This window comes from Acipenser ruthenus, chromosome 6, assembly GCF_902713425.1.
Source record: "Acipenser ruthenus chromosome 6, fAciRut3.2 maternal haplotype, whole genome shotgun sequence".
Classification (NCBI taxonomy): Eukaryota; Metazoa; Chordata; class Actinopteri; order Acipenseriformes; family Acipenseridae; genus Acipenser; species Acipenser ruthenus.
Window position 1 is genome coordinate 28,312,227 of NC_081194.1, and position 25,466 is coordinate 28,337,692.

The 25,466-nt window shown below is 36.0% G+C and overlaps 1 protein-coding gene and 1 long non-coding RNA gene across 7 annotated transcripts in view; both read left to right on the forward strand.

The window, feature by feature from the left end:
* The first annotated feature begins 1,328 nt into the window (after nt 1-1,328).
* LOC131737368 (uncharacterized) lies at nt 1,329-1,933 on the forward strand. Its single transcript, XR_009328986.1, has 3 exons — nt 1,329-1,423; nt 1,548-1,638; nt 1,843-1,933. It is a non-coding gene; the product is annotated as an uncharacterized LOC131737368 (long non-coding RNA).
* A 1,346-nt stretch (nt 1,934-3,279) lies between these two features.
* LOC117410913 (ribosomal protein S6 kinase delta-1-like) overlaps nt 3,280-25,466 on the forward strand; it is a 154,601-nt gene continuing 132,414 nt past the window's right edge. For all 6 annotated transcript variants that reach the window (XR_009328866.1, XR_009328867.1, XR_009328868.1 and 3 more), the window contains exons 1-6: nt 3,280-3,462; nt 11,143-11,178; nt 16,313-16,433; nt 17,391-17,506; nt 18,792-18,885; nt 22,672-22,731. Coding sequence is in view for 3 of the 6 variants with exons in the window: in XM_059025314.1 (XP_058881297.1) it covers nt 3,361-3,462; nt 11,143-11,178; nt 16,313-16,433; nt 17,391-17,506; nt 18,792-18,885; nt 22,672-22,731 (529 nt within the window). In the remaining 3 variants the exon portion in view is untranslated. The remainder of the gene's footprint in view (nt 3,463-11,142; nt 11,179-16,312; nt 16,434-17,390; nt 17,507-18,791; nt 18,886-22,671; nt 22,732-25,466) is intronic.

Consider the following 25,466-nt stretch of genomic DNA (forward strand, 5'->3'; position numbering starts at 1 on the left):
TAATATTTGCTTAGAGATCAGTTTACCATTTTCACTGTGTGGTGGAGTGTCCCGCCCCTTTGTTTATATTATTATTTGTATTATTATGTATTATTTGGCTGGACGAGCGAGGCGCTATCCGGCAGGTTATTGTTTATATTTTAAAAACCTTGTGAGGATGCATGACTGATCAGCTACTGATTATTTAACTAGCTGACAGTCACGCATCCTTATTAAACTTCTGCAGACTATGGCCAAGGGGTAATAAGATAATTACTAGCTAGTTAACCCCTCAGCCAGAATATAAAAGCCTGCAGCTTTTTGTGCTCATGGAGAGAGGAGTAGAGAATGGGAGTGTGGCAGGGCAAAAGCCCTGCACATGTAAATAATGTATTGTATTGTGTATATGTATAGTTTTAAAAAATATATAATTTAAGTGTGTACTAGATATGTCATGTTTTTGCAGTTATACATAAATTGTAAAGTTTTAAATTTAAGTTTGGCAGGGATGGGGTTAAATCCAACTCTGCCAAATCCATGTGCGGAATTTGGCTGGGGCTTAATTGACTAATTGATGATCAATTAAGCCCAGCCACATGGTATAAAAAAGGAGCTGGAAAGCCAATTCTTTTTTTGTTCTAGTTTCACCAAGCCTACATCCTCAGTACTGTTTGGACAGCCAGTGTGAGTGAGTCGTATAGGGATTAATTTAGGGGATTTTGATCCCACAACAGTTTATTTTAGTGTGTCAGAGTAGGTTCCGGAGCGGGACCTCCCTTTTAGTGGGAGCAGCGCTAAGCCAGTGTTCGGAAACTTTTGTTTTTAGCTGTTTTCTTACTGTATTTTGTTTTGTATTTTTAGAACTCTTATTTTGATTACACTCTGTCTGTTTATGTCCTTGTGCACTAGGGCTATCATTGCTGGTACCCTAGTGGCGGCCACCTGTCACTGCAACTTTTTTTGTTTACTTTAATAAAACCTGGACGCCTGAGTGGCGTTGTCAACTGCATCCCTCTGTATCTCATCATTCAGCGGATACCCATAATTAAAGTAGCAGGTACTAAGACCCCCTGTTACAGGGATCGAGGAGGTCAATTAAATAACTGAGAAATATAACAGTTGCTGAGCGTGCTGGCTTAAACACCAGCATGATACTTATTTCTTATATTTTGTTTGGCCAATGCACCTTTTTGTTTTGTGTTTGTTTAAATCTTTTATTTTCTATTTAATAAAGCACTGAACGCCACTGTGCCTCAGTTTCACCCGCCATTCGTTTTTAGTCTGTGTTTCTGGTCTGATGTCACCCCTGCAAAGCCACCCTTTAATAATTATTTCATTTACAGACTGCGACACTAGGAGGGGTGGAGCAATGCTGGGCAGTGAAGTTAGCCATATAGGCCAGGCCATCAAAATGGCAATGCCGATGCCCTGCCTCACAAGCCAGGTAGTTTTAAACTTATCCTGGTTGATGACCAAGAACATAAGAAAGTTTACAAACGAGAGGAGGCCATTCAGCCCATCTTGTTTGGTTGTTAGTAGCTTATTGATCCAAGAATCTCATCAAGCAGCTTCTTGAAGACGAGGTAGAGGGTCCCGCGTTTGTGGAGGTCCCGACAGCAACTACCCAGATGTGTTGCATGGCCGCTGGGGGACCTACCTGTAATTATCCAATTTAGAACTTTCTAAAAATATTTCAAACATGTGCAAAAATACCAGGCTTTTGACCCGTATGGCTCTTGACCTTCCATTAACTAACCTTCTATTAATTGCCAATCCTCATTCGTAGAATAACTCATTTACAGAATCCTCTATCTCCATTTATTGTGTACTGTCTGTGGTTTTTTTTTTTTTTTTTTGCTTTAGAATCTTCACCTACCTCTGCAGAAGAATGCATTGGAAGAACTCATACAAAAGTTAGATGTGGACAGGGATGACAACACTGACTACATGTGCGGAAAATAAATAGTAAAATCTAAAAAAGGTGGCTTTGATGTTTGGTTTGTATGCACCTGTTCTAAATACTGATTTTACATTGGGGAATTTTTTGGTCAATATAACTTAATGCTGTTGCCAGCTGACAGGAAGTAGGCACCAAGTAATATGGTACATCTCAAACACTCTGTATAAATGGATCTGAATACATAAAATAGATAACGCCTTCTATTGTAATGCAAATGCATTATACTGCAGCTGCTTAGTCTTTTTTTCTAATGGAAATGGTACATGTGGAAATAGTACAAGGAATAGGGAATCTGTCAGAAATTTTTTCCCAAGTATAAAGTGCTGAAGAATAACAGATGTTTGTTTCTTAGGGAATTTGAGGCTGTGTGGTCCAGTGGTTAAAGAAAAGGGCTTGTAACCAGGAGATCCCCGGTTCAAATCCCACCTCAGCCACTGACTCGTTGTGTGACCCTGAGCAAGTCACTTAACCTCCTTGTGCTCCGTCTTTTACGTGAGACATAGTTGTAAGTGACTGCAGCTGATGCATAGTTCACACACCCTAGTCTCCGTAAGTCGCCTTGGATAAAGGCGTCTGCTAAATAAACAAATAATAATAATTATTCCAAGAAGCATAGAATTATATTTTGGCATACTTTTTTCAAGTTTTTTTTTTTTTTTATACATAGTAACACAATTTTTTTTTATGTTTGTTTATTTTTTAGTGTACCTGTGCTCAGACAGAAAGTTGATGCCACATATTCCTGAATTCTTTCACAAATTAGCCAGCATAACCAAAGAAGAAATTGATGCTTTGTCCTAGAGAAGGAACAACTACATGTATTTTAATATATACTGTATTTTTTTACGGTTGTTTATAATACACACTGCTTCCTCTCAATTTCAGTGAACTGTTACAGGGCCAAAATGATTTTCTACACAAATCCCACCATGTGGAAAATCAAAAACAAAGTCAGTTCGTCAGGGGATGAGATGCTGAGTGAGCTCAGTTGCAGAGTGAGGAATATAATCCCAGCAGACCTCAGACATGATTCCCTGCCCTCTTCTAAAAGATGCACTTCACTTGTTGCTCAGTGATTCAGTGCAATGTATTTCTGATATTGGAATAAAAGCTACTATTTTGACAACAACAATTCTATTTTTTATATCAAAAAATCTATTTTTGGATATCAAAACATAATATTGTGAATTGTTAAAATCAAAAGTATTATTCCTGATATCAGTAATAGAATTGTTGATGTCAAATTCAAAATTACATTTTTAAACGGCTTGCCTTTAATTCTACACAGCAATGAATAATACGTAGGGCGGGACTTCCTGTCTCACAGAACAGAGCCGGAGGGTAATCAATGGTAATCCGGAAGTGATTCCAGTGCAGGGCTTCTACAGTAAAAAGAATGTAATGGCTTGGTTGTAAACAGAATGATGTCTCAGCGAGACAGAGGGGAATTTGCCCGATTTTACACTGTTACGAACCCCAAGAAACACCAGAAGGGATACACTGTTTACCAAGTCACTGCCAGGGTAAGTGTCTGCCTCAGATTTTTTTTACTATAGTAAACCTTGGTGTCATTATAGACGGCCAATATTAATATAAAATATGATTTGTCATTATGCAGAATAAACGATCATTCAATACTATTTTCATTTCCGTGTAATTAATTGCAAAATCAAGGAAACAACAGACGAGAGAGCCTGTGGTACCGAGAGGTAGCCTAAGTCTCTTCAGTGATGCTGGGTTTCTGACACAAGCACAATCGCTAACTAATTAAGACTATAGAGTTAGTGCCTTCTGTACTATAGTACGGTGTTATTATATCGCATTTATTTATTTATTTATTTATTTTAAATACCCTCCATGTAATTACAGTACTGTAACGTTTTGGTTGGCTGGTGTCGAATTCACTGAGTGACAATTCATATGTTTCATAATTAGCTAAAGTGTGTAAAAAATGATGCCAGGAGAGATATTTTCGCTTTCAAGCGAGGACAGTGTGTTTTAATTGGTCAGCTAGGGAGCATTTCTGGGTGATGAAACATGTACCTGAGAAGGTGTTTTCAGTTATCACTGCATTCTGTAAATGCAGTGTGGGAGAGAATGTGTGAATTACTGTACTGGAGTAGACCAGATTGAACCATTAGTTAGACACTGGAATAATACGAAGTATGCAGTAATACTATAAATCCCACACAATCAAACAGTGTATTGTGGTACATTATTGGGGATTTGAATTAATTAAAAAAAAATAAAAAAATAAAATAAAAATAAAAGATTACCAGTACAAGTTATAGGACATGGCAAAATCATGTTAAGTCCTCCACAGTTAGTTGCCATGGCAGGTGCTATGTTGCAATGTTCAGTGAGATGTAATGCAAGATTCTGAACGATTTCAGTTTATTTTTAGGTGAAACCAGAGAACACCCAAGCCCTAGTTGCAGTGCTACTCAAATTAAACTGCACAACTGAGCTTCAGCAATAACGATTCCAGTTGCCATGATTCACTTATTTACACAAACAATGCCCCTACAAATCTAGACAGATTAAAGCTACTGTACAGCCCCACGATTATGCTCGTTTTCTCTCTCTGTTTTTACAGACTTCTGTAGTTTAGCTGCCTGTGCATTCTACTTTTACAAAACCAGACCCTGTTGACTCTGCTGTTTGTTGGTAAAGCAGGAAATGACACAAGCGTTTTCCTCCATGAAACATGCTTTCCAGTCCAAGTCCCTCACATCCTCATGCTACTGCAGTATAGGAAGCTCAGATAACAATTAGGAGGCTGTGTGGTCCAGTGGTTAAAGAAAATGGCTTGTAACCAGGAGGTCCCCGGTTCAAATCCCACTTCAGCCACTGTCTCATTGTGTGACCCTGAGCAAATCACTTAACCTCCTTGTGCTCCGTCTTTCGGGTGAGACGTAGTTGTAAGTGACTCTGCAGCTGATGCACAGTTCACACACCCTAGTCTCTGTAAGTCGCCTTGGATAAAGGCGTCTGCTAAATAAACAAATGATAATAATTAACAGCATACACTGATATTTCTTTATACTGTAGGCAATGTCTAGCCTAACTATTTGTAAAATGGTTTCTAATAATTAGGTTATGTTGCATTTTTTAAGTTAAACTTTTTAATTCTGGTTCGTGCCCTTCTACAGTGGGGATGACTAGTGTAATATGTTCCCTTTTTACTGTCATACAGTGTTAAGTAGTGCTGGATATTTAAATAATCTTAAAAAAAAGAATATTAACCAGAAAACAAACATAATTACAGTTTATAAATATCTGATATAAATAAGGCTGGTAACCCATCTGGGTAATGAGAGAAACACTGTTCTTTAAAGCAAAATACATGTTTATTTGAAACATTATTTATGCATGGGTTTTCTTTGCATATCATATTGATACAGTCATTTATACATATATTCTGTTATAGTAACAAATTCAAACATGGTCATTGTTTTCTACTGGATACATTTCAAGCAGTATTTTTTTGAATATTTGTTCCAGCTATAGTATTATTTATTTGTTTTAACAGCAGAAATGGCAACTTGACTATTTCTAAGCTATTTTTCTATTATCTATTCAATAATTATGTTTTATGATCACCTAGTCATTCAACGTTTCATGATGCCATTTTTAACACTAATAATTAAAGAGAAAGAAATGCCAAAAGATCCCAAGGGCAGAAGAAACTATCTTCCTGCATAGCACTTGCCTTTGTTCAAGATTTAAATCTGACAAGGCTGGTTTTCACTGGTACTATGAATATTGTTGTATTCAGCACATAAATCTCTCACTGTCTCTTTCAATCTGTATTCTTCTAGGTTCAAACAAAACACTCTTTGTGCAATGCTATTAGAATAGTTATTTAAATACACTGAGGATGGTATAGTAGAGTATGAGGTACTGTATAATTATGCATTGACACAGCAGATCATAATTTTGCTTTCAAATACTGATGAAGCCTATAATTAACAGCAGGGCTTGTAAGCGAATGTGCTGCCGAGAACCCGTGTTTTAATTGCACATTTTCTTTTGTAAATGAAAGCATAATTATGGTACTATACTTGTATTGTATTATAGGTGGGATGTCTGTTGTTTGGTTGGTATTTACTGTTTGCTAAGAGAGAAGTATCACTTGAAACAGGAAATGTTATTGGATCTGTTGCTGTTGACCTGTCCCATATTTTCAAATGAAGCTGTAGCAAAAAATAGGTTGATTTGCTCACCCATCCTACCCTATGTTCAACTCTAAAGTATCCAGCTTCTACCACAACTTTTACGAAAGTTATTGTGTTCTTATTTACTGTAAACAGAGGGCAAAATAAACAGTAAAGGGGCGTTTACACCGGACGCGGCGCGGCTGTTGCAATTGTTCTCAATGAAGGCAGTCACGCGCAGTGGCAGAGAGAAGCGGCACTCAAGTGGCACCGCAGAGCTACCAGCAGCCAGTCAGGGGAAAGTAGGAGGCTCCTTTAAAAGGAAGAAATAAAAAAATTTAAAAAATAAAATGGAGGAAAAGCTTGTGGTTCTGATTTCTGATTTTCCAGAGTTGTATAATACAACATTAAGTAGGTTTGAAATCTGCCTTCATCAAACCGGAGCTCCTGTATCAGCTGATGATATTCGCCGTACCTTTTTCTTTTCTTGAGGATGTCATGGACCCACAGCGATCTTTTATTTTTTCCCCCCCAAAAGTTTGATATGATGGGATGGCAGTAGTTGCATGTGTATACAATAATGCTCATTAACATCAATGTATAACTCACACTCTCTTTGCCTGTACCCAGCAAACCAGACAAATCTCACAAAGAAAGAAAGAAAATATCTCAATTTTTAAAAGCAACATGTTTTTATTTTATTTTAAACAACACAATTGCCTGATATTTTGGGTAATTGTGGGGGGATTATGATGGTGTGTGTAGGGTTTAAAATTAGGTTTTATAAAAATATATAATGTTTCGCTCCTCATTATTTGAAATATTTTTTTTTTTACTAAGCTTTGTGTCTTCTGTATAAAAAGAGTTTTCCCTTCCTGCTGGCATTTACTGTTTGTTGCAGCCGTGATGTAACATCAGACCGCCCACTCACTTTCCCCTGCCGCTCCCCTGCCGCGTTCGGTGTGAACAGTGGTCTGCGGCGACTGCAGAGCGGTGCGCAAGGAGGCGACATGCGCGCCGCGTCCGGTGTGAACACCCTTTAAGACTTCACTTCAAGGCCTTCCCAGGATAAAGACCCCCTCACAATTAAGGGCACTTTTGTTTTTTAAAACAGTGCTCCTGTTGACAGCAATGTGAAGTAACCTCTCCTGTACCCCTGTACTCGGTATACCACCATCACCAGTCCCAAACATACAGTATCAAGCCTCTGTTAAATGACCTAATAACACTAACATGATTTATACTAACAACCACCTTTTTTTAAACTTATAACTTGGATACATAATGAGGTCGATATGAGGCAACCTACCGTAATTTGATTTAGTTAAACCGTCAGTGTAAATAAACGGGCTAAACGAATAACTTTTTTTAAATAGTAAAATGCTTTAAATTTGTTGTAATAAATAATGTCCCTTCAGTAGTATGGTCTCCACCTATCAAGGGCACGTTGTTTGATCCCTTTTATATGAGACTACTCTCCTGTACCTTCATAGCTGAAGGAACCAGAGCCAGGTTACACAAATTACAGCAAACCACAGCATTTTAAAGGTTGGCCTTATACAGTTAAATGTTAACTGCTGTTCTACTGTGTGTTACTTATTTTTGTTTTCTGTTTCTGAGTTTCAGTTCAGTTTCATTGAAGCCTCTACCCACCACACCACCCCTACTATATCTATACAGGTCCTTCTTTTGAAACGCCACACAGAATTATTTTTTTTTTTAGCACTCCACTGAAAATACACAAAAGTGTCTGTGTTAGTTCCAACAAAAAAAATGAAACTAAGGCTAAAAAGTACTTTCACAATATTGCTTTTAAAGTAATAGCTGAATGTTGAGGTCAAAGCTTGCAACAAAATTTTTTTTCCTGTGCAACAAGGAAAAGAGTAAAGTGCCAGCATAGTTACTGTACCTACTGTGATACAAAATAGATGACACAACTTTGTAGTTACTGTTTCTGTCAGTATGACTAGCATTGCTTTGTTACAGTATAAAACACATTTTATTTATATAAGATTGTGTTAAAGTATTGCTTTTTATAAACCGCATTGTTATTATTTCTACTGGTGAAAGAAAGTGAAGTAAACATGCTGTTATTTTGTACAGTAAATAAGTCCTTTTTTTTAAATATCTACACAGGTAGGACACAAATTGCCTTAATTAAGTGAAAATAAATTCTGGGACTCCATGGTAAACATCAGAGAGACATGCAGAAAGTTGTTTGTTTTGTAAAAAAAAAAAAAAGAATGTAATGTCCGGTTAAGTCAGTAATAGGGTTAATTGTTATTCCCAGTAGTTTTCATTGAATTCCTATACATACCTATGTATATGTGGTATATGTAAATAAGAAAGCTGTTCACTACATTGCCCTCTGGTGGTAGAGGTTGGGATATCTAGAGAATGTCGTGCCTGGTTCTTATGTATAAGACATGTAAAAAAAAAAAGGAAGCAAGAACTGTAATTAAAATATTGAGAATACAGGGATACATATTTGACTTTTGTATTACGGGTGGGAATTTCAAATAGCTTCCTATTCGAATACACAGGGTCCAATATTTCCGTGTATTCCATTACCCAAGCTCTAGCCCCTGCTCTTACGCTCCCAAGAATAAAAGGCAAATGCGTATGTGTACTACAAGCATAATAGTGTAAGCTAGTAATAAGTTTACTCTTCGGGGGGCCGGCCAGGTTCATGAAGTGTACAAACAATGTCCAAGACGAAATGTCTTCGTTCAATACTCTATTTCCTTAAGCACAGGTTTGTCCTTTTGTTTGCTGAATTAAAATACACAGCTGTGAAACATGTACCAAGACGCAGTTGAGCAGCAATGTCACAATGTATACCTCTTCCAATTAAAGCTACAGTAGCATAATGCTACGTAGTACAAAACAGTACCACATAATCATTTTTGCTGTATTCAAAATAAAGTAACACTTATCATATCACAATCGAAATTTTCTGCATCTGTTTAATTCTAACAAATAGCATTCATAAAATAATCTGAATAGTGCAAATATTGTATCCTGGCCATAACAATAGAAAACACATTCCAACATTACAATAGTTTGACATTACTACCAATTACTACTAGCCATTAACTACTGACAATAGATTAATCTAAATCAAGTTACTTTGTTTATTCAATAACCTGTAAATAATTCAAAACAAAGAACATACTTGGTTGCACTTTTAGTGGTCAGTGCAAATGCTGACGTTACTCCATCCATTCACAGTCAACAGTAGATGTTTTACATTGCACTGCAGCCCAGTATTGTTAAATAACTCCTTTCCAAGTACTGTATCTTATTATTAGTCATTGAGTTGTTCTGCTTATCATTTAGTAGGTCTTTATATTCATCAAAGTAAAATTGGCTTTCTAATTTCAATGTTATCCAAGTTTCACTAAATTGTATTTACGTCTGACTACGGTTTAAGACTGACTTTTAACACTTATCAAGCTTTGGCATTTATTATTATTATTTATTTCTTAGCAGACGCCCTTATCCAGGGCGACTTACAATTGTTACAAGATATCACATTATACATTATTTCACATTATACAGATATCACATTATTTTTTACATACAATTACCCATTTATACAGTTGGGTTTTTATTGGAGCAATCTAGGTAAAGTACCTTGCTCAAGGGTACAACAGCAGTGTCCCCCACTGGGGATTGAACCCACAACCCTCCGGTCAAGTGTCCAGAGCCCTAACCACTACTCCACACTGCTGCCCCGCATTTAAAAAACTTAAAAAAGATGTGCTTGCTTCTACTAGTAGTTGCTAATATGTGAGGCTTTTTTGTGTACTCAAGTATGTAATATGCTATTCAAATAATAGTTGGGTGGGATTTGAACTACTTTTCTCATTGTATTATGGGCCTGTGTTGATTTCTAATGCCTATAACTAAGAAAGCTTGTCCAGACTGTTTGTTCATGTAATGTGTGTTATACATATGAACTATAATGGGGATGTTAATGGATTAATTGATTGAATGTATGCTGGTAGGCTCTGTGACTGCTTTGTATATAAGAAGTTGTTTCTCTACAATCCTGTCCCAATTTAAGGCTAGTATTTGGGATTTAGTCATATGAAACAATTTTGGAGACTTACAGCTGGTTTCACAGACACTGGTTAGCGCTAGTTTTGGATTGCTTTACCTAAAATAACACCAGTTAGTCCTGTTTAGTGATAATCGAAACTAGCGATTGATAATATGAAGACCATGAAATGTCTAATTTCACTTCATGTGAATCTCCCATTATAACATTCAAAAGAAAAAGAATGTACAACAGAAATGGATTTGCCACAGAAAACCCTTAGAGGGCCCCTTTCACAAGAGAGACGTGCCTTACATCCGTACATTACCCGGCTTCTTGATCTAAACCAAAAATCGGGTATGGAGACTGGAGCAAGAGACGTATTGACTGGAGCCGAGACGCTGTTAAGTTATAGGGAGTTTCTTTAAAATATACGTATTTATTAAGAGTAATGTAGTTATTAACATGGTCATGACATCACCAACATGTTTAAATACTTAGAATGCCTCATGCTAATAACATCGTAAACTAGTTTTGCTAAAACCAGACCTGCTAAAAAAACCCTAGTAAATCCAGGATACTAAACTTAAATGCAGTTAGTTATTATAAAAATTTAAAACATGATCCCTTATTAGCATTGCCAAATTATTATGGCTGTTGTTTGATGAAGTCCGCGTTCCAGTTTCACCCGGTGTCAGCACTTTCACAGATAATTTATTTCACAAAGAATAATGCTTGCATTGTTAGGTTGGCTAAGAGCACACTTTTCTTATACCATGGATTGCTTGTAGAAAACAGAGGACAACATTTACATTTGAATGGATGCATTAGATGTCTGTGTGACTGTGTCTGTGTGTGTTCTAATGATTTATAGTCCCAATGGATCTTCCTATTTTTGTATGCATTTCCCAGTTGGTAAAGACTGATTCTTAAGTGATTTATTTTGGGTTTCATTTGCAGCTGCTGTTCCTCACTGATTATTTCCCTTTTTGTTCTGTTTCCAGATCATCTCCAGAAATAATCCTGAGGATGTGCAAGAGGTAAAAGGCTCCTTAAAGACTAATTCTTAAAAGAATAGCAACATACAAGAATGCACTGTGTTACTCATCATCAAATGTCTGAATTAATGTATGTGTTTATTCATCATTAATCTATTTCTACAGTGTTTTACCATGTGGTGTGGTATAACATTTACTTAAGTGTTGCAGGACACCCTGCAGTGCTTCGAACAAACGCATCATCTTTACTGTATCCCGTGTTTTCCATATCACCAGTCATATATTTTCTAATGCCATCCTGATTGTTTTGATATTTCATAAATCAACTCTGGATAGTTTGCAGAACTATAGTATTCTATCTAGATCACTTTCCACCCTACAACGATGCTGTTGCTCTGAATGAGTGAAATGAGGGAATGTTTATTGTGGGAACAAGAGGTGTTGTTGCTTGAGAGAGCATTATCTGAATACACTGCAATGAGAAATTCTCTTTCTTCTGAAAAACACCCCCAAGAATAAGTTGAGCAATGAATTTCATTGGTGATTTATGTCAAAACAATTTGGATTTTGTCATATAAAAGATTACATTACATCAACGGTAAACTGTAAACTGTTCTGGAGCAAACCAAGGGTTCTAAAAACCTTTTCATTTCTTTCATAAGGAAAAAACAAGGTGGAAAGTCAGAGTGGGGGTGGCATGCACAGCAGAATTATTATGATTATGATTATGATTTTTTAAATACACATTTTTAATAGCATCGCTTTGTTCTTTTCTGCTTCCCTTCCTCATTAAGAAATCACCTGTGGTGTTTGCATGCACTGGGAGCTTGATTGGTATTCTGGATACTTGCGTGACTTTCCATCTAAACTTGACATTCACATCATTCTTTGCAGTATCCTGGATAGCTATATCCAGAATATGCAGAGTCGTGTGCGTGATTATGCTGTATTCAGAATACCAAACCCATTCCAACCGATATCCAGGATACTCCATAGAATTCCACATTGCTTCTGTGCTACTCCAACTCATCTGCACACTGTTTCTGTGGAAAAAAGTTGGACATGGGACATTCTTCTCTCATTTAACTTGCAATTCACAATTTTAATGTCAACAGTATACTGAAGTATTCAGAATATTACAGTAACTACATGTAAATTTAGTGGGCTGCTGCTAATACAGTAGAACTAATTAAAGTGGAAGCTGGTACAAGTATACAAAAAAAAGTATTGGGAATATGAGACGCATCACATTTTTACGGCAGAGCACCCATTAAAAACAACAGTTGGAGAGTCCTGTGCAATGTTACCCCTTTAAATTGCGTTAACTGATACTGTATAGTTATTAAGAGATATTTTGGGTCCTTGGAGTTCTTAAAGGCCTTAAGTAACTGTTTATTTTGATAAATACAGTAAAGTCATGCTTATTTTCATGCATATGTATACACAGTTAGTCATATATATATAAAGAACACCCAGATTAAGTCCTTCAGGTGAAAGCAAGTACGCCTTTGATGTGAGTAATCTATCACATTTCTTTCTTTTTTTCTTATTTATTTCTGCAATAAATTTAAAAAGGTGTTGTGTAACTTTATAATGTAATAGTGTAACATCAGTTCCACTATTAAAATGACCAAGGTGAAAAGCCTAACTCCTTTATGGATTATTAACTACACAAGTAAGTATCCCTAACTAACAGTCCGGGCAGCTAAGCTGCTTACCGGCTCCAAAACACCAGGACTCTTAAGTCCTACCTTCTTGTTTCCTTCACACAGCTCACTCTCAAACTCTTCTCAACCAACAGGTTGACCTGGCCCTTTTTAAAAGGCTCCCAATTGTTTAATTGAAGGCAGCTGTTGAATCAATTACACAATCACCTATTTTATAATTATGCCATCTAAAATGGCTGCCCATCGGTCCCGTGGCCTCCTGGGTATTGAAGTCCTACTAGCCAGACCGGCAGGACTACATTTCCTTAAAACGGGTACAGACTGCGCATAATCCGTGGCCCAAAATAACGGCCCTCGACCACAATGCCCCACACTTCATCACACTATCTATTTGAGCCAGTGAGCTGTAAACACAAAGTATATCCAGACATAAAAATCTGATGTAAAATATACAAGATCATCCTTGACTATAAAAGACTCAGAGCTTGTTTCATGGACCCCGTTTAGCACAAGTCTTGGATTTTACTTTAGCTAAAGATTAATGCTTATTCTGTGAAACCAGCCGCTAATGGTAGATTATGTAGTAAAACTAAAATAACCTAATTTCAATTGTTCGACACTGAGAGACAAAAATGTACAAAAAATAAATTGTTGATTTTGCTAATATCTAGGAAGCTAGGCGTGTAGGATACAAGTTTGGTGAAGATTTGCTGTGGTGCAAAATCAAGACACTTCTGGTATTCACCATGAGTGAGATGTACAGATAGATGCAATCCATGCAGAAGGGTCTCCATTTTTAAAATGGGGGTTGACCCAGAATGTAAAAATGTGGCAATTTATTTGGAATCACCCTTTTGCTATGTTTTCATGTCTGATTGTATAATGTGTTATTTAATCGTAAAATTAAACTACAAAACAGTATCTGCTTATCGGTTAGATGGAGGCTCAAGCAGGATGAGATTAGATTTGTGGTTGTAAACAGATCTTCGAGGATCAGAGCTTTAAAGCTTGCATTGGTTTTGAGCCAAGTAGGAGACAGAAGTTTACAATCAAAGTTCTGTTCTATTGAATTCAAATCAATCTGTTCAATTGAAAAGTAACACCAAAAAGACCATTAGTATCATCATTCTATCATTTATTAGGCTAGTTACTGACTATTCTGTCAAAAGAAAAAAACTACTGTGAGATGTACATGTACTGTAAGAAGTGTCCATTTCTCTAAAGCAAAACAACCATAGAACGATTGCAGTCAGCAGTAATAATATCCTTGTGACCGAGATCCTTGTGACTGAGCAGCCAAAGAAGATAGAAACCCATGTGCTATAGGATTTGTGGTGGATTTATTAATTATTAGAGTGAGGCTGTACATATCCCAGAAAATCCTTTACAACTGAGTGTTTTTGCTTGTTATCCATCTTCATATAAACTGGAAAGTCAGCGCAGGGAAATTTGACTTCATCAGATCTGTATCATACTAAAATGTATCCTAGATATTAAGTCTTGCATATTTATTTATTTAATACATTCATTTAAAATATAAATTAGACACACTTTACAATGACAAGTCCTGGAAAGACAACTAATTCACAAGCAAACTACATTACAAACCCACATAAGAGATAAACAGTACATTATCATGCACTACACGTTAAGTACTTGTACTTTTTATTTACCAGTGGAGTCCTCAACATATCTCAAATACATGTTCATGAGCGCTGATAAGAAAAGGACAGTTCTTAAAGGTTAAAAAAAATGTTCTGTAAAACCATGAACATTCAAATAATATAGCATTGTGTGCGTGCATTTAAGAAGTACAATGTACAGTATGGATGCGAATGTTTAAACCTATGTTAAACAAAAATTTTTCAAAAAGAATAACTTTTTGATCAAGATACGCATTTGCTTAGGAACGCAGCATACTTTGGAACAGCACGATTTCACCAGGTCATTCAGTCGTTGGGTATGTGAATGCAAGATAGATTACAAAATCTTGTAAAAACAAATGTTTACTCTCATGTGTTGAATAGGAAAAACGGTTTGTTGTATAATACTACTTATTTTGTGTTCACTTACCCCTGTTCTTAAATAAATTAAAATCCACGGGACACATAACACACATCTGACTAAAATACAAAATAAAATAACACCCTCTCTATAATGCACATATAGTAAAGTACTTGCCATGAATTAACCATGGATGAAGCACCATGTAATCAATGCTATATTTTTTACAAAACAGGTAACATTCCCACTCGTGGATCATTTTAATTAGCAGTTTCTAAACTATAAATAGCCTGGCTAAACGGCGGTCGGGAGTTCAGTTCGAAGCGACAGACAAGCAAACCAAGTGCAAGAAGGAGAGAGGGTCGGGAGAGGGAAAGAGTGAATGGGCTGCTCCCAGGTTTGGTTGCCGGATCGGAGCTGAAGCGTTTTATCTCCAGGAGAAAGCTGCAGCTCCTCTCGCAACAAAAAAGTAAACGCATTAGGAAAGATAACCACGTAATAGGCGTGATATTTATTTCGTTATAAAATGAATGCTGAATAAGATGTCTGTGTTATAAAGTGCCAGCGCAGCTTTTCTTCAGTTCAGATACTGTATCAAAAGGGAGTGACTGAAACAGAAGTTAGACTGAGAAGTTGTTTACAGTTTGAACATCACCGGTACTGTATTTACTGTAGTAATATTGCATGAATCACTAGTATAGGGAATTGGGGAACATTCTGTAGGAGCGTTATATCTGAGGCGCCTTATAACCGAGAGCCTTATAATGAGGGAGCACTGTATAATTAACATACCGTTGGTTAATTAGAGAAAAATAAAAACACAAAGTAATTAAGGTACAGTAAACTCATAGAGCCAAGGCAAGAACTTGACTCCTGAATAGATGACCACCGAGGTGATTAGCACAGTACTGTACGTCAACGGGGGTTGTTTTTTTGGTTCTTGTACTCTACTACAAATATTTCAAAGCTGCTTCAACACTCCTTTTAACTGGCGTTGGACCTGACCTTCGAAGGAGATAAAATGCTGCAGCTTTGTAACACAATCTCTGCATTCATTACATCGTGCAGCAATGTGTCCCAATGTTACATCATCAGTGTTTCCTTCAACAGTCACTGCAAGACCATGCTTTCTGCAGGTTTAGGACATGCGTAGTCAAAGTATGCAGCCAAAAGCTGTAAAAAAGAGGTGCACTTGGAACTCCTGAATCAGAAGCTGGTCAGGCCTGATCATCAGCAGCAGTGTGGAGTAGTGGTTAGGGCTCTGGACTCTTGACCGGAGGGTCATGGGTTCAGTCCCAGGTGGGGGGCAGTGCTGCTGTACGTACTTTACCTATATTGCTCCAGTAAAAACCCAACTGTATACATGGGTAATTGTATGTAAAAAATAATGTGATATCTGTATAATGTGTATAATGTGATATCTTGTAACAATTGTAAGTTGCCCTGGATAAGGGCGTCTACTAAGAAATAAATAATAATAATCATGTCTTTTCTTTCTATTTCAGATAATTGTCTGGAAGAGATATAGTGACTTTAAGAAGCTGCACAAGGACCTTTGGCAGATTCATAAAAATCTATATAGGCAATCAGAACTCTTTCCACCCTTTGCCAAAGCCAAAGTTTTTGGTAAGATATCTTGCATGTCTCTTGTCTGAATACAGTAATGCATTAACGTACTGGACTATTCATATTATTTTTTAAATTTGCTTACAATATTATTTATTAAAATGCATTTTAGTTAACAAAAGGAATACGCTTTTTTTGTGCATATGTATAGCTATTATGTACTATATCACCTTACAGTACAATAATACGACAAAAAATGGACTGAATGATAATACCCGAAATTAATCGTAATATTTTTAATAAAGTAGCTCAAATATAGTATAGGCGATGGATTGCGCCGATCGCCGGCTTATTGTGAAAACCCTGCATTCATTGTCACTATTTTTGCTTTGAAAATAATCGGTTATTTTTTAGCAGTCAATTTAACGTTTTAGCTTCTCAAAGTGCTTACACAGAAAACCCGCCCCTTCAACTCTCTGATTGGTTAAATGTTGTGTCAAGACGTAACACAGCTGTCATGTGGTTCCAAGATTTTTTTTTTTCACTCAGCCACGCTCAGGTGGTCTGTCTGCTAGAAGCACAATGAATCCTTATTGTTAAAGGCACAGTAGCATCTGCAAGACGGACAGATCGGGTTTTTGTCAGCCGGGCGGTGACAGCCACTTTGCCGGCCGGCCCGCCCAGCTGAAAAGGCCTGGGGAGAACCCCGCCCCCCCCCCTGTGTTTTTTCATGGAAACATTGTTCAGAGGTCTGTGCCCAACTTTGGGTCTTAAACCAGATTATAGCTGAGAAACTGTTTGCACCTACAAGGTTTTTCACCCACTTACCCCCAATCTTCAAAGGTGTGTTTCTTGAAAACCGTTGGGTTTAAAGACGTGAAATTGAAATGCTAGTTTTTGTTTGTCAGAAGAATACAAAACATGAAAATGTGATTGTAGATTCTAGTTCAGATGGCAAATGATAAACACGAAGGCTTCAGTACAGTTTAAGGTCAAGGCCGTGTTGTGCCGCTGCAGGCCGCTTTGATGAGACTGCGATTGAGGAGAGGCGACAGTGCTCTGAAGATCTGCTCCAATTCTCTGCCAACATCCCTGCTCTCTTTAACAGCAAGCAATTTGAAGACTTTTTCAAGGTACAAAAAATATTTCTGATGTGTCATTTCAACCTATACAGTTTTTGATATACCTGCCACTTAAAATGCCCAGGCAATTTTGATCTAAAATACTGTGGTTGTTTTAGTTAAACCTGTATTGGGGATGGGGTGGGGTGGGGTGGGGGGTGGTGTTCAAAAGGGCAGGAAACAGGAAAGCAGTAATGTTGTTTGAAAAAAAAATTGGAATCATGCAAGCAGGTACTTTACAATTAAAACATGTGCAGGCATTATTGTTTTGATTAACCAATTACTTTGATTAACGATTAGCCCGGGTATGTGGGAGTAAATATAGTTGCTCATAAAAAGTAAAAGTTAAGATTATTTTATTGTGCCAAATGGACGCATCACAACTTTTGTATAAAATAAAATACTGGTAATGTTTCCTGTAAAAACTACCAAACTGCAAAACTTCCAAGCTCACACAAAATCCTCTTGCAAATCCCAAGCAAGCTGTTCCATGTGGTTTTCAGAGAAAATTCTGTTATTTTGGATGCATGTTTAAGCTTATGCATCTGTATTTGTGTATAATAGCCCCCAGAGCTGAGGATAAGTGCAAATGCAAGCTGTGGGGGCCAAGATGTTATTTTAAATCAGCATTTTTATATATGATGGGCCTCATGGATAAATGGCCACATTAAAGATTGTAATTGGATTTCTAAATAGATTTCCACTTTTTAATTTGTCTTCAATTCTAAAATAGTCCTGCATACAAGCTCTTGCCTATAACTAGTGTATAAGCCCAACCCCAAAACACAAGTGCACACTTTTAATACAGCCCCTAAATTGTTACAACCCCATTTTCTTTGTTGCTTAAGCTCCATGAGGTCCTATAAAATGTAATGCTTGGGTTGTAGCCAAGTTGAGCATAGCAGAGAGATCTCTTGGGCTGACTGCCTGTCTTCAGCTCTGGTGAGTACAGTATCATCAGTATAAACCCACTGGAAGCAGATAGAAGCAGATCAAAGACACACTGAGTAGAAATATTTCCAAACACCATGTAGGCTGTGTAAAGCATTTGCCTGTTGAGACCCAGAGATGATCACTTGAAATGTTTTTGTGTTTCACTTGATTAATCACTGGGTGTGCAAAACATAGCCATCAAAAGTTTGGGTTTGTAATTAAATTAACTAATGTTTATTTTAAACACTGCCAAGCTCAATCCTCTAGACTTAATTTTATTGTGAGTCCCCAGCAAGCTGCACCATTAGTAGCTGCTGATTGTGGTTAGTGTTACGTGCTAATGTGTGTGATCTTTGTGTTTCAGGATGGAGAGTTTCATGACGGCTCGGAGTTGATTGGCCCTGCTGAGCCCTTTTTTGACTTTCTTGCAGACAGTTTATCAGACTGCAGTTCAGAAGGTTTGTTAGCATTATAGAAATACAGGTAGTGAACACAAAAATGGAAACACCAATGTAAAGTCACTTAATAGGGCGTTGGGCCACTATGGGGCAGCAGTGTGGAGTAGTGGTTAGGGCTCTGGACTCTTGACCGGAGGGTCGTGGGTTCAATCCCCAGTGGGGGACACTGCTGCTGTACCCTTGAGCAAGGTACTTTACCTAGATTGCTCCAGTAAAAACCCAACTGTATAAATGGGTAATTGTATGTAAAAAAATAATAATGTGAAATCTTGTAACAATTGTAAGTCGCCCTGGATAAGGGCGTCTGCTAAGAAATAAATAATAATAATAATAATAAAATAATAATATGGTATCCCGCTCTGTGGAGTTCTCGTGGACCGTTTTTGATGAAACTGGCTGCTCACGCCCTAGGTTGAAATTTGCAGTCAATTAATCTGCAGTTGCTCGCCTGTTTTACCTTGCACTTCAAATTAATGCACTGATATCACGATCCTGGAGTATGCCGCCCACTGTTGCCGTTTGCTGATGATGTCTTTCCCTCGGAGTTCCATGCCGACATCACCTTAGACACCGTTGCTCGTGAAACATCAGCAAGTTGAGCTGTCTTGGTCACTGAAGCTCCTGCCAAACGCGCCCCAACAATCACCCCTCTTTCAAAGTCACTGAGGTCTCCTCTTGCAGCCATGCTAGCCATAATTATAGGCAACCAGACCTGTCCAGCATTTTTATACATGACCCTAAGCATGCTGGGATGTTATTTGCTTAATTAATGCATGAACCACACCTGTGTGGAAGCCCTTGCGTTCAATATACTTGGTGTCCCTCATTTACCCAGGTGTTTCCATTTTTTTTGTTCACTACCTGTAGTTTGCTCTTCCTTTTATTGCATGTAGTTGAACAGTAAATTAGCAATTACACACGATTTTTAATCAGATATTGTACAACAACCAGACACTACTCTCCCATTGTTTTCTATATGGGTCAGTCATTCTATTATTACTCAGTAACAGAAGGAGAAATAAAGCATGACTGAGATTACACTAATTATGTTCTAAAATCATTGCTTTCTTATGAAATACTTCACATGGACACTCAAGCCCTACTCTCAAAAAATAACTTTTTCATTGGACTGCAATGGTTATTTCAGACAAACCAGTTATAATAGTAGTAATGGTATTATTGTGGCTTGTTCGTCAGTAATAATGGAACCTCTTGTTCAAATAATGCTTTATTGACTAGAAAGTTCCATTATTACCTTGTATCAGGCCACAGCAATGTTGTTATATATAGCAATGTAATACAGTTTCTATGGTAGACAGTAACTCTTTTAAAGTAGTTAAATAATTACATACATTTTACCTGTCATGGGCCTCCATTTTTATGTACACTGACTGGCCAGACTCTATTATTTTGCTTCAGTGTTTTTATGTTTTGAGGCGAAGTCTCCACCCACCTCCCTGGTTGCTAGGGGACAATTTCACGCAGAGTTACACCAAGTGTGACAAGGCAGTCGATGAAATATCTTATTTCAGAATTGTTCCAAACTACACAAGTTTATTTAGTTGCAACTATACAAAGCAATGTAGTTGTATGGAAGACGGCAGTGGTTTTGCTTTGATTACATTTCATGCAGCATATAGGAAATTGAGTGCTGTGAAGGCCGATATATAATTTAGCATCCCCAGATGATAGAGACATTACTCTTTGAGATATTGGGTTCATACTTGATATACAGGTATAGTCTGTGATTCTCTTGGTCAAGTTAGACTGTGGGTTTCATACAAGAAAAAAGTAACCCTTTTCAGTTGTCATATTAAGGTCATTTGACTTTTGACGTTATGGCTGCATAGAGACAGGACACTGAGTTATTGTCTTAATATCTTAGTGCTACACAGCTATAGCCATTACCAGTGTTGTGAAGTGAAAATGAACCCTGTCATTCCTGTGTTGCTTTAAACTCTGGCCAAAGTACAGACTACATACTCAACATAGGCTCTTTATAGTTGGTACATTAACCATTTCAGTGCCAAATTATTTTTAACCTCTGGATATGTCAATGATTGTCTTTTTCAAATGTCAGTTTTACTCCAAGTTTACAAACCATTTGATCTGCTATGACATACCCCTTTGATTGCGTTACATTTCGTTTTTGAAATAGATGACCCCGGTGTATTTTGTGAAGTTTACTTCCACAGTGAAATGCAGACAGTTCTCACAGATTAATTTAAATATTACTGAAATCAGTGAATTTCACATGTATAATACAGTCAAGGTCATCATATCACAATTATTTGTAATCATGTCTTGACTCCCAGCAGCTACATGTTTCTCCCTAATTGGTAGTTCTTTGTCTCAAATGCAAACTTTTCTTGTTGGCTTTTTTAAATAGACAGGCCACTGTTCTCTCCCACATTGAAGAAGGGCCTGAATGAAAAAGTCATTTCCATGTCCAATTGAATTTATAAATACATAAATATATAGTTTTGCAGTTAATGATACACAGTTTAATTATGTGGCACTTAACAACCTCACCCAGCATGTCTTTATGGACAAATCAGTTGTCTACAGGAAGAGAGAAGAACAAAACATCTTGGTAGCAGTCAAATAATCATTTTTGCCTTTTGATGATTACCACTAAGGATCTTTCAGTATAATTAATAATCAAGACAACAAATCCTCATTGGTATCACAAGAATCGATTGTTTCAACCCTAGCTAGACGTATTCAAGTTACAGAAAAACAACAAACAATAAAGCGGTCTCTCTTTTGTTAGTTTGGAGAGTATCAGAGACATAAAACAAGAAAAGGCCTTTTTAGTATGGTACAGATAACGACCAACACTCTGTGTAATAATAGTCTATTGTGTAACATTATTTATTTATTTTTTTCTATTCACTGCTATCACCACTTGATGGCAGTATTGCCAGACCTTTGTAATGTCTTGTTAAAATCATGGGCAGATATTAGAGATGACTGTATATGACAGACTATCATTGATCCTGCATCCTATATTTTCTAAAAAAGAAATGTATTTTACCCAATGAAAACTGCACCAGAATGTTGCAATTTTGGTCATCGTTTTAAGTAACATTTCTTTAATTCTAATAGCGTCTTTTTATTTTATCATTTTTATCATTTTAACAGTAGATGCAATCTTTTTAATTAACGTAGTCACTTGCAATTCAAATACAGGTCATCAAACTCAATTTTAAGTGATCAGGCACTTAATTTGCTAAATAGGCATAATTAACACATTTACAGTCGCCAAAACAATTGTCACTTTGTAACATGTAATCATATTAAAGCATTGTATAGGAGAATATTTTGCAAGTATTTGTTAATTCTCCTGCTTCCTGCAGTTTAGATGTCTGGTGATTCCAGGTTTGTCTGTTTTATAGGTTTCATGCATTACTAAGTGTATGCTAGGAAGATTAATGTTTAATGTTCACCAATAAGCAATACACATTTTAAGCAATTAAGCATTTTTTTTACATTTTATTTATGTATTTATTTAAATTACATTGTAAATCTGAATGGTAAACAATAGCGGTTTTATGGTGACTAAATTATCTATTATAAAAGACTGACTACGCATGCCTATGCATTGTTATATATAATATTATGTAGTCCATTTTTTATTCATTCATTTAACATTTTCAATATTATGTGTGACTAAGATTAACTATACTGTATATGCAATGAGTTTGATTTTTAACTATTTGTATATTGATGCAATGATATATTTAAATATACCATTGACCTTTGTCTTTTTTTTTTTTTTTTTAGTTCAGAAAGATTTAAGTGGCATTGATGATTTGACATTTACCAGTCAATCAGAATATGGAGGTAAGTTCCATTACATAAATTCAATTGTAAGTCGCCCTAGATAAGGGCGTCTGCTAAGAAATAAATAATAATAATAATAATAATAATAATAATAATAATAATAATAATAATAATAATAATAATAATAATAATGTCTTGACTGTACAGTACTACAAACATATTTATTATTTTTAAAAAGTAACATAATACATGGCTAATTGTCAAAAAAAATAAAACATAAATAGAGCTTCAAATTATATTTATAATTATACCAGTTATTTTAATGAATATTATATCTTGGATGTTGTCTTGTTTATAAGCATGTTAGGAGACATGATACAGGTAAGACATGCCTGTATTCTAAAATCGTATTATTATTGAACGTTAGACACGTAGAACACTAAACATTACAAATGTACTAGGTTGTTAGCATGGGAATCGGAGGGCTGAGTGTATGAATTATTATTGATATTGTTATTATTGCTGTGATTCCTAAGGAAAAGTGGTAGTGTTGTAATGACAGGAAGACTCATTATCTATGCTAGTATGTAGTTCAGGAGGAAGGGCTTTGTAAATGTTTATTTTTATTTGTGTACAAAAGGATAATTAAAAATGAATTACAAACCAAATCTATATTTTGAAAAACTAAGTGTACACTTTATAGAGTAGCCGCCTCTGAGGAATGAAGATAAATTCCAGCACCTTATTGTACATTGTATGAAGAAAATGGAGCCCAAAATACATTTGGTTTTTAAAATGTATTTATTTTGTATGTACTAACCTAATATATGAATCAAATTATGTTTGTGAAATACCCTACCTCTGATTATTAACATGTGCAGTAATACATTTGTGGCATGGGTTTGCATGATGGTGGCCCTGATACTGTATATAAAAGTATAATTATAGAATTTGAGAACATTAACATCAATTTTGATAGAAAGTGCCAGCGTGATCTGCTGTTGCTTTTCTGTAATGACCCTTTTGCAGAAAAAAGCTTTTCATCTTAAGGGTGCTCACCTGGTAAAACCTTTACACAAACAAAGAAAAAATAAATAAAATGCAATCCTGTCAAAGTTCTGTGCAGTAAATAGGAAAAAGGTTTACACAGGAAGATCCAGATTATAATAAAACAATAATGGAATGAATGATGCTGCCCTGCAAATCCAGTTCCCGTTTCTCAAGGTTGATTAATTCCTAATACACCTGTCCTAGACAGCTTGTGCATCTTCTACATAATCTTTTCATCTGTAGAATAAGGATACAAATACAAGAAAGACAAAGAACAAAAGAGAATTGGAAATAAAGAGAATTTGATTAAATAGCCTGAGTTCCTGGTAAATGCTGCAAATCCACTGCTTCTTTTGTAGCAATTTTTTGAAGAAATTTAAAATGAAATGCCACGAACAAACAGTGCAACTGTTGGATAGTGTCGTGTACAGTGTATCACAATTATTCTATGTATTGTTGTTTCTGCTCAGATCATTATTTACCATGCTTACGAGCCACTCAAAAATCTTCCTTTTTAGACACTGGGTTTTACTTCTGAAAAAATTCCTCATACTGCAGTTTTTAAGAGGGGTGTAATTTATGTCCCCTGTAATTTTGTATACACACACACACATATATATATATATATATATATATATATATATATATATATATATATATATATATATATATATATATATATATATATATATATATATATATACTGTGTATTTACATATATATATATATTTTAGCTCAAAGAGCCAGCTGCCCAACGTTTCGATATGTTGTACATATCTTTCTCAAGGGAGCCTGTGTTTGAATCAAAACATTGGAGGTATTTATAGGTTTTTGACGGCATGACAACTACTTGTTATTGTTTACATTCAAATCCATGATTTATTCTTACATGATGTAATGGTGTTCTATATATTGTGACATCATTTTTACTTCTATCTTTGAATCTGTATTAATTCTAATTAACACTACTTTATATAAACTTATATTTTTATTATATCATGCAATGCTGGCTCTGAGGATCAGTCTAGATTTGGCCTCCTCAGCGCATCAGTATGCACAACTTTTGAATGAATTTTGTTTATTTATTTAAATGTTATATATTTATTGGAGTTAATTAGTTCATTCTTTTCTGTTGAGTCCCGCTGGCATAATCGTGTTCAGTCTATTTATCCATTTACTTTCTTTTATTCTTCTATATGTCGCATTGTCTAATTTGAGCTGTTCTAATACTGCAAACTTTACATCATTTATGTCCCTGACTGGTGAAGTGCTGTACTATTGGTTCATTCATTTTTTTATTTCTAATTAATGAAAGGTGGTTCTGAATTATTTTATATAAAGTAGTTCCAGTCTCTCCAACATATTTGATTTCATCACATTTTTCACAGGCTATTCCATAAACAACATTGCTATTTTTACAGTAGGTATTAGTTTTTAGTGGATATGTGGTGTTCTTATGTTTAATTATATTTTTACTTTTGTCTATGTATTTACACACTTTACATCTACTAGTGCACATGTTCGTAGAACCTATTTTGTCAATTATTCCTTTATGTTTACTGTGAACTAAAATATCACCTAAATTAGCTTCTCTTTTGAATGCTACAACTGGGGCCTTAAGAAATACTTTTTTTTAAATTTTTCTGAATTATGTAGAATCTGCAAGTGTTTCCAAACTATTTTAGAAATATTGGGCAAAAGTTTAGAGTAAGTCATTATAAATGGGACTCTTTTGACCTTTTCAT